At 36.4% G+C, this 10,406-nt stretch overlaps 1 protein-coding gene across 1 annotated transcript; it reads left to right on the top strand.

The window, feature by feature from the left end:
* The first annotated feature begins 445 nt into the window (after positions 1-445).
* LOC136345202 (proteasome adapter and scaffold protein ECM29) lies at positions 446-10,210 on the top strand. Its single transcript, XM_066293273.1, has 31 exons — positions 446-564; positions 701-831; positions 884-1,000; positions 1,058-1,326; positions 1,383-1,515; positions 1,568-1,707; positions 1,790-2,053; positions 2,103-2,332; positions 2,386-2,599; positions 2,659-2,875; positions 2,924-3,110; positions 3,651-3,857; positions 3,916-4,062; positions 4,383-4,594; positions 4,646-4,747; positions 4,806-5,049; positions 5,252-5,332; positions 5,381-5,555; positions 5,648-5,854; positions 5,910-5,991; positions 6,051-6,189; positions 6,395-6,498; positions 6,557-6,678; positions 6,781-7,003; positions 7,165-7,480; positions 7,567-7,752; positions 7,874-7,965; positions 8,013-8,179; positions 8,236-8,510; positions 8,561-8,800; positions 8,855-10,210. The coding sequence occupies exons 1-31, from the start codon at positions 540-542 to the stop codon at positions 9,052-9,054; spliced, it is 5,448 nt and encodes a 1,815-aa protein (XP_066149370.1). The 5' UTR covers positions 446-539; the 3' UTR covers positions 9,055-10,210.
* Positions 10,211-10,406: the final 196 nt, after the last annotated feature.

Below are 10,406 nucleotides of genomic sequence, written 5' to 3'. Positions count from 1 at the left end.
ATAATGAGTAAATGCCAGTTCACCTACTTCTACTTTGTTCACAAAGACAGGAAACGTGTATCTCTTTTCGTATACCTATTGTTCTTAAAAAAACTTTATCAAAACTGCATATTTAGGTTTATTTGATATAATGATAATAAAAAAATGAGTCAAAAGAGTTCTCTCTATCTCTTTTTCACTTCTGGCTCTAATTTCTTGTAAATTCATGTGCGGTAAGTTAATGTTCACTGCGCTTATCAGTAAAAATAAAATTGCGGCATACTTTTAGAGATTGATTAGCCGTTGAATTTGTTATTAAAGTGAGCTCAAGGAAGAATTATCTTTAATAATGCGCCCTCTAGATGACGTCACAAGGCAATAATTTACATGAGTTTGATATGGGTTGGCTGGGAAGGCTGATCAGAGCCATCTATATTCTATAATTTATCATTAACCTTAATTAGCACTCTAACCTCACAAATAATTATTGATTATTATTTTGTCTTTGTCATTGTTCTAGTGGTGTTTATTTGATCACAAATATTGCGAAAAAGTCAGTTATGGCTGAAATTGCGAATGAATTGAGTAAGTTCTTAGTATAAAAACCCTATAAAATCCCCTTAATTCCCATAAACTTCAATGTCCTCCAAAATTAGTCAATTTACTCCTATTTGAACGAGCCCCTTTTTGAAACATTCCTTACAGTTATTTAAATTTTTAGTGCTCTTGGAACGGGTATTCCTGCGCCTGGGCTCAGCAGCATCAGATGAGCAACTTGAAAATGTCTTGTCGAAGTTTCTAGTACCTGTTTTATTAAAGCTGTCATCTCCCGAAGAAACTGTCAGGAAGAAGGTAAAACTCCATTAATTTGAGACTTATTGCTGCTAAATTTTGCTTGGCACAGGTAATGGAATTGTTGATTCATGTGAACAAAAGAATTAAAACTCGGCCTTTAGTGCAATTACCTGTGGAGCCTCTATTAAGCCAGTATCATAACCCAGACTTGTCTTCATTTGTCACTGTAAGTTTTTGAGTAAATATTAATGAACTGTAATGAGTAGTATGTGTTGCATTTTAGAACTTCACTATTATCTATGTGAAGTCTGGATTCCCCCGGTTGCCGATCGAAGCTCAAGCCCAATTGGTGCCAAAAATAATAAATGCTTTAAAAGACAAACCTCTGTCTCACATAGATAGCTTATTATTTCTTATAGTTCCACTATTGGGCAAAGTCAAAGTGCCCACTGAGCCTGATAAAATTAAAACCTATTTTGGTCTTAATGAAAATCCTGCAGTTTCAAAGCATCTGAGAGACATTTTATTAGATGTGATTTTGCTACCATATAGGTGATAAATGTGGTAAAAATTACCTATAAATTAGTAAAGTTTTTGATGAATTTTAGTTCACTCAATCTTCACTCCCAAGAAAATGACACAAATAACCCAGTGCAAATATCTGTTCCCCCTGGGATGAGTCAGGCTTCCCTTAGACGAGTCACAGAGAATCATACATTTAAACCTGAGCAATTTGAAAGTGTATGTGTGTTTAGTTTAACATGAGAAGAGAATAATTTTATGAATGTTCTAGATTAAACTGGGGATTATAAAGTTTTTGGCCCATGGAATATTTAAGCCTGAGGATGTGTTAATTCATCTAATAGTTGCTGCCTCTGATACCAGGTTTGAAGTGGCCAACCTAGCAGATATGGAGCTTAAGAAAATTGTGGGGTAAGTGAAGAGGTTTGTGCTGCCATGCTCTTTTAATTTGTGTGTGGTTTATTTTTGTTTTCATGATTGTATTGATTTTCAGCCTGATCAATTGGTCCTCCCCTCAAATCTCCAAGCCTCTATTTACTCTTTTCTTAGGCTCAAAATCAGATAATGAAGATCAGGTGAGAAAGGCGGCCAACACCAGAATCCGTCTTAAATTGCTCAATCACTTATGTAGAGTACGAGGCGAAGCCTTTGTTTTCCCTTTTGCTTTAAAGATTGTTTTCCAAAGTTTATATGATGAAAACACTAACACAAAGCTAAAAGGTCTAGCACTCAATTACACGACGAATCTCATAAGATAGTAAGTAGTCTAAAAAATAAAACTTTTTGATAAAAATTAGAGATTTTAGCTATGAAGGTGAGGCGCTAAAAAAAGATTTATCTCAAGTGCTTTTGTGGGGGTTGACCAAGCTAATAAAAGATGGCGAATCAGCGGAGCATGATGGACAAGCTTATATGACTATTGGAATTTTGGCTCAAAAGTACCCTCATGCAGTATTTGGAAACGTGAATTTGTTGGAATTTTATTTTAATAATCTGGAGGCGGCCAATCCTAATCTTAAGGTCCAAGTTAGGGAGGGTAGGAGCGAAAATTCAGACATATTTCATAAGATAACTTAATTATTTTTCTAGGTCTTCTAAACTTAATTCCAGCTTATAAATACGACGTTTTTCCTGATGATTTAAACAAGGATGGCAGACTGGATATAATCCTCGCTTTAATTAAGGTCAAACTAATTTCAAACGATCCCATGGTGAGATTTGCTTGTGTGAGGACTTTGTCCACTATTTTTCCCCCCGATAACGTCCCTTCAAAGTTCCTGTTGTTAACTGCAATAGGAGATAGGTTAGGAAGACCTTATAGCACTCTTCCTGTTTTTAATGAAATGTTTACATGGTTTACAGTGAAGATGACGTGCATCAAGAGGCCTTCAAGTCGATTTACGGAATTGCCAAATGGCAAAACGACTTCGATTTGGCCAAGGCAGTTTCTAAAATGCCCCCTTTTAAAGAAATGGCAAAATACATGTCCGATGAAGTTTCTGCACTTATGACGGACAAAAACCGAGTAGTTCTTGTCGGCAATCATTCCCTGCCCTTTGCTCCTAAAGTCTATCTAGAAGTACGAGAGTCGCTCATAAATTCGATTTCTCTAAGGTTTCCATTACAGATTTTGCTCTATCTGCGTTTATGTCTCCTTCGCACCAGTAATGTGCCTTTGACCAGAGAAGTCCCCAAGCATCCCTGCGAATACTCCCCTAAGATCAGAGAGAGCATTCAATTCACTTACCAACACGATAAGGATATTTTTGTGCAGTACTGTTCAATGATAAAGCCTTTATTGTTGGCTCAGCCAGGTATGTGCGGTTTAAAGTCCAAGTAATAGAAAAAAAAACGTGGTGCTAAATGTATGAAAAAAAATTGAACCGACCGTTGATTCCAGATTGATTTTGACTTGAATAGAGAGAATTTTGTATTGACTAGATCAGATTTTATCATAAACGTTCACCTAGCAGTATCAACTTTTTAAGGGAATTAATTATGTTTTGAGTGAAATTATGTGAAAATCTGATTGGCCAATTACCGCACTTCTTTCTTGTATTTCAGGAGTTGTACTGCTGTTTCTTTATTTAACGCTAAAATGATGTTTCTTTATTTAACGCTAGCATCGTTTGATCTTAAACTTTTGGAACCGCACAATTACTATTTGCACATCTCTGAGAAGGGTGGTTTACTGAATACTGTGGTAAACCTTACATTTGCATCTGGTAATGAAAGTTCTCATTCTTTCACTCATTCATAAATATACATGGGCACCGCGGTTTTTTTTTCTTCAATCGGAACATCATCGGTTATTATTAATTTATGGGTCGTTGGAGTTTACCATAATATTCCAGGTTCTGAGGTTTTATCCTGCATGATTGAACTCATCGGGTCAGTCCCCGAATTGGACTCTTTGATTCTCATTGAGGCAAACTGGATTAGAGATCAGTTGAGCAATGTCAAAGAAGATGTGCGCGAGTACGCCTCAATCCTTTATTCTCTAGTTGTTGCCAAACAATGCAAGAAGTCCGATTTTGATGCCACAATTAGTTATTTATTGGGTAAGAGAGCTTTAACTGCGAAAGAAAGCAATATTTGATTATTTTTGATGATATTTAGAGCAGACCTCTAAAAATAATTTAGAGGCTCAGCACGGAGCGCTGTTGGGTATTGGAGCGTGTCTGGAAGCTTATGCCTTTGACGGGAGAAGGGAGGGGGTGGATTTTGATAAATTTACACTTGTAAAAGAGGCGCTTAATGTTATCGGTAAGTAATTTTTGGGCGGATTTTAACAATGTAAAAAATAGCAACATAGGGGAAGTCTGGTGCTATCTACCATGTATTATTTGTACTGTGTATAGTCTGAGTATTGAACTTAACAATTTGCGTCATCAATTATGATATTCTCTCTAAATAGCAGCGCATCCTAAATAGGACTTGAGACCCACTGCCATATAAGAAGAATAAACAATTTTAAATAATTGAAATTTCACATGTTAACGAGGAACGGAGCATCGGTTTACAAAAAAATTTAAATAACAGAATTTTTTTTGCATTATTTTATTGATATCAAAATTTCTATTTAGCCCCTTTCCTCAAACACCCCAGCCCGGTCCTCGTGGGGGCGGCAGCCGCCGCTATCGGATCTATTTCCAGAGCTGTTCCTTTACCATTAGAGACCAGTGGTGGCACCCAAGATGGTAGTCCCCATGCAAAGAAACAGGCAATTGGACCTACAAAATTGGAGCTGGTAGAAATAATTTTAGGGATTATGAACAACTCCAAATTGTCCGTTAAAGTATGCTTCTTTTCGTGTTGATAAATTGAAATTAAAAAACGTAAAAAATAGGTCAGAGAAAGAGCGGCCAGAACCTTGGGACTATTATGTGTTGGGGAAAGGTTTGCACATGATAAGCTGATTATTAAAGGGCTGCTGCAAACCTCCAAGGACGTGAGTATTCTTAAATAGGGGTTCTTAATAATGTAAGCTAAATTCTCAACAAAATCAGACTAAAGATGTAGAGGTGCATTTTACAATCGGAGAATCTCTGTTAATGTGCTGTCAAAGCGTTTCGTCTCCGGAAGCCCGAGATGCCTGGCAAGTTCTTCCAGATGAATTCTTTGTTGACGGGTCTGAAGAGGCGGTAGATACCAATTTAGACTGGTTTCTGGATGAACTGTTGAAACTTGCAGGACAAGCTCACCCGAATTCCAAGCAGGCTTCGTGCATTTGGCTTTTAGCAGTTTTAAAAGGTTAATAAAACTTATTTTTCAATACTCGCAGAAATGAACATCAATATTGAAAATGCGAAACAATACGAAACGTCATTCTTAGTTTTCCTAGGGATGTTACAGAATTTCATCATAAAATATATACAATAATAGTGCTCATTCCTGCTACTAATGAAAAGCTCACCTTACAGAGGAATATATACTAAATTATAACTTGTGTTAGGCTGCGGCAAGCGTAAGCCCATTGAGGGGCGCTTGCAGATAATTCAAAACACCTTCATGAATTTCTTATGCGAGAACAATGGTAAATAATAGATAGTTAAGAAATTATACGGTTAATTTTGGCGAAAAGATATTGTGCAGGATGTGGCTTCTAAGGGACTGTGCCTGATTTACGACTACTCCAAATCGTCGGATTTGTTGACCACTTTAGTTAATCAGCTAACGTCAGGAACTCGCAATGTAACGCAAGTCACCAGCGACACTAAATTGTTTCAGGAGGGGCAATTAGGCTCCACTCCGTCGGGGTAAGAATTTAATAAAGGATTTATATAAAGATGAAAGAACAGGAAGAATTTTGTTTGTGAAAACTATATGTATAGTCTCAAAATTTCAATAGGGAAAACTTAACTACGTACAAGGAGCTCTGCTCCTTAGCATCGGATCTTAACAAGCCGGATCTCATCTACAAATTCATGCATCTGGCCAATCACAACGCCATGTGGAACTCAAAGAAAGGCGCAGCTTTTGGCTTTTCCAGCATTGCTGAAAAGTGTGGAGAAGATCTCAAAAAACTAATGCCTGAAATCGTTCCAAAACTCTATAGGCATGCAATTAGTGCTCTAAATTACAATGTCTCTTGATTAACTTTTTCTTCACAGATATCAGTTCGACCCCACACCAAATATCCATGATTCTATGTCGAATATTTGGCGTGTACTCGTATCGGATCCGCAAAATGCTGTAAGATTTCTTTACTTCCGTTTTATTTAGGTTTTTGATTGTTTTATCGACGACTCTAGTTAGACACGTACTATCCCGAAATTTTGAAGGACATCCTGGCTAACATGAACTCCTCGCAATACAGAGTGAGACAGTCTTGCTGTCTCGCCTTACAGGATTTCCTCAAAGGATCTGCGCATCGCTCTATACATGACGCGGGTAAGCAGAAACTGTGAAAGTGTTTCGTTGTCTTCGAATTTTGAAAAGTTCCCAGCTGGATACGCCACTGTAAACCTCGATTTTGACCTAAAAATTATTGAGTAATAGAAAATAATGAAGACCAGTTTAGCTTGAAAAAAAAAACCAGGGGCGTAGGCAGAAAGGCTGAAGATCGAAATATCCGCATTTTTCTATGATATTCTAGTGGATTATATGGACGAGCTTTGGAATAAGCTGTTCAGAGTCATGGACGACCATCACGAAGCAACTAGGACATGCGCAAATCGCACCGCCAGGGTTCTTAGTAAGGTAGGTGTTGATTATCTCAAAATATTTTTTCTTCATTTTTTTAAAAACCAAATTTTAGCTTTGCATTAGAGGCAGTGACTCTAATCAGGGCAAAGCCGGGTTGAAAATGATTGAAGTGCTGCTGCCAATACTGCTAAACACCGGAATAACGCATACAGTACCTGAAATCAGAATTATTAGGTAAATAAAGCATGATGAAATGATAAAAAATAACGGTATTTTTCCTTAAATAAATATCTCAGGAGTCCGATTTTTGTTTTAACGAATGCATTGGATTTCTAGTCTTCAAACAGTGTCGGAGCTGGTTGATTCAGCGGGGCAGCAAATAAAGCCGTCCCTCGCCAAACTAATCCCCGCTCTGCTACAAGCCACTGGCGAGCTGGAGTCCTCAAAACTGGCCTATCTCAGTACCATGATGGGGGCCCAAACTGAGACACAGGAAGTGATTGATAGCGCGAGAGCTTCCATCGCTAAATCGCATTTTGCCACCGAAACTGTTTCCAAGGTATTGTCAAAATGTTATGAGAAACTTTTAAGACTGTAGTTGAATTAATTTTCAGAGATTTTGTTCTCCAAGTATTCAATTTTTTTTTTCATAGTATAAATAGTAATTCAATGATCTTCTAACTAAAACATTTTATCAGTTCATTATTTTTTTAATATCAGAGTTTGCGGTATGCAGACGCCTCAATGCTAGACGAGCTCATTCCAAAAGTTCTAGAATTGATGAAGGGCACCGTGGGGTTGGGAACACGAATCGCTTGCGCACATTTCATCACTTTGTTGGTGGTGCAATTAGGCGTAGACGTGCAGCCCTTTTCTGGTAAACTGTTGTCTAGTTTGGTCAATGGGCTGACAGACCGCAATTCGGCAGTCAGGAAACACAATGCTATGGCCATTGGTCATTTGGTGGGAGTCTGCAAATCATCGAGTTTGGAAAAGTTGTTTGCGAAGCTGCAGTTGTGGTATTTCGAAAGGGAGGGTGAGTAATTTCCCGAAAAAGGGTGAATAATTTTCATTTATTTTACTGTCCCAGAGTCACAACCTCCTAATGCGTATCTCTTTCAGACGACTCCATTAGGTCCGCAATAGCCCACACGATTCAGTCCATAGGAATCCACAATCAGGAGGTGATAAAGAACTGTTCTAAAACAATCTTACCTTTAGTGTTTTTTGCAACTCACGTAGAAAAATGCCCGGAAACAGAAAATACTTTGAATATATGGCAGGAAATTTGGTCGGAGCACAGTCCAGGCAAGGAATAATTTTTTTTACAACTTTATGTAATATGCTCACCACAATGAATGTGCAATGTACATTTGTTATGCAGAAGCGCACTTTATGGATATGAAATTTTCATAATATTAATTTAAAGGTACTGAAAGTGGCATTCGCAACAATATCGAGCCCATATGTGACATGCTGAAACAAGCCCTGGAATCGCCTTCATGGACTTTAAAAGCTCAAGTAAGTTCACAAATTAAATCTTAACAAAACTTAGTGGATTTTCAAAGGCAGCAAATGCAGTCACTACTGTCGCAAATAAATTGGGTTCCACTATGGAAATGCAGCACAGCAATTCTCTTTTAACCATCTTATTGGCGGGTTTAATGGGAAAAACTTGGAAAGGCAAGGATAAATTGCTTAAAGCGTTGTGCAGTATTTGTTCTAACGGAAACAGGTATGTTTTAAAGACCATGATGAAGGGATCATTTGGGACTTAAATAACGTTTTCAGAGATTTTTTTAAAAATAACAAGGAAATAGGCTCTGATAGAATTATCGAGGCTGTGTGCAGGGAGGCGAGAAAACAAGAAGTTGTATATAAATTGGCTTCCTTAGAGTGTTTAGGGGAAGTAGTTTCGGCCCTGAAGGTCGATTCTTTCGAGCAGGTTTACGAGATTGTTAAAACGATCTTACAGAGCGATTTAGACAAAGATGAGGATGAGGACAACGTCAAAGAGCACAGAGAGAATCAGATTAATCTAAAAATTGTTGCATATGAAACTTTAGGTTGGTTGATATGTAAGTTAATTGTGGAAATTTTAATGTTGCATTTTTAGGCAAATCTTGGCCTGAAAACTACCCTAAGACACAGGAGAAATTCCAGAATCTATTTGTCAGCCACTGCGTCGAGGCTTTGCCCAATGTGACTCGGACAATTCAAACAGCCATCCTATCTGCTTTATACAACTTCGTCAATAAATTATCCCTATTGCAAAAACAAGATTTAACTGCTGCTGACAAAGCCGATTTGCAGACTATCCTGGATAAATTATTAGACGCCATAACCTACTCTTTTGGTAATAAAAATCTCATTAATAAAGGAATTCGTGGTGTAATTTTGTCAATTTCAGGCATTTCCAAGCATACAAGACTAAGAAAAGAAGCCCTTAATATAGTGTTTTGTCTAGCAACTAAGTTAAAGGAAAAGGAAAGCGATGAGGAACTGAAAAAGTTGCGGCATATGTTCACCAAGGCTTTGGAGAGTTTATCCAACGATAGTCAGCCGGAAATCAAGTGTCGGGTGCTAGATATTAAGCAAATATTGATTTGAAATGTCTGGGTATTTATTTTAATAAATTTTGGCGTTTTCCTGAATAGATATACGTATAGCTTACGAGAAATAAGTGTTCCTTGAGATGTTGTCCTAGGATTTTAATTTGTATTTTTCTCCTAAATTGTAAAATCGATACGAATTACTATGCTACCTATTGAGAGTTGAGCTAAAAGGTAGTGAAGGTTGCGTTCACCAATTCATCCAGAAATCGCTAGGATACCAGTGATACAAAATCATTAGACATTATAAATTAAATTTGTAGATGGCTGAGAGTTGCGTTTACCAAATTTATTTAGAAACCAATAGGAAATTAAAAATATAATAAAAATTACAGTATTTATGACAATTTTAGCTCATTTGGTAGTTTAATAACATATGCATCGCATGCACATTTCGCGAGACTTAAAAGAAAATATTTGGTCCTATACAAATATCCGACTACTCTGGCTAGATCTCTATAAACAATCGTTTTAAAACATTAATAGCGTCTCGGAAAGTAGAAGAGTAACGAAGCTAATTAATGAGAAAAGAATTGCAGTTTTAGGAGATTTAAAAAAGTTCGTGACCTATTAGTCCGACAGTCTTTTTGTGATTTGACTCAGCATGTTTTTCAGGGGGCTTATTAATGCATTAATTATATTATAGTTTTTTTATTATATCAAAATATTTTTATTACAAAAAATAATTCAACAAAAGTATATTAGGTACCACTTACCGATACATTTTATTATATTTCATATTTATGGCGATTTTGACACGATAAGGTTGATTTATGCACATAAAGGGTATCCCAAATTGTAATTGTAAAATTTTAATCAGTATGTGAGAGATAATATGCTAACTCAAAGTACATTCAAAATTTCAGTTAAATATATCGGAAATTTTAGAAAATATGGAGAAAAATATATTTAAAAATTTGAAAATTTAAGACCCTAAAACTCGAAAACTATGTACATATCGTATCCATGCCCATATTAATATGAATTATTTTTTATTTGTTATCAAGCATATTGTGTGCAATAACTGACTGTAAGAAAGTTGTTTAACAAAAGTATTAAATTAAGTAAAGCTAATTATCTAATGTGCAAATATTTTTTTATTATCGCTTCAGTTAAGCCAGTTCAATGCGACCAATATAATTTTTAAATTATAAGTGGATTTTCTTTAAATCGATAAAAAATAGTTCTAGATTTTTGTATTGGTTTTTGAATATTTGTTACGGTTAGGTACTAACACACGTCTTAAGGGTACGTATATTTATGGAGAACTAACCTGAACTACTTCTCAATCAATTAGTTCCCTAAAAACAAATCTTTTGTAAGGCATATTTCAAATTTTCTAGGACTTTT

Source organism: Euwallacea fornicatus, chromosome 19 (genome assembly GCF_040115645.1).
Source record: "Euwallacea fornicatus isolate EFF26 chromosome 19, ASM4011564v1, whole genome shotgun sequence".
NCBI classification, from domain to species: domain Eukaryota; kingdom Metazoa; phylum Arthropoda; class Insecta; order Coleoptera; family Curculionidae; genus Euwallacea; species Euwallacea fornicatus.
The sequence above is the reverse complement of the archived record's forward strand: the minus strand, read 5'-3'. Positions and strand labels throughout refer to the sequence as shown.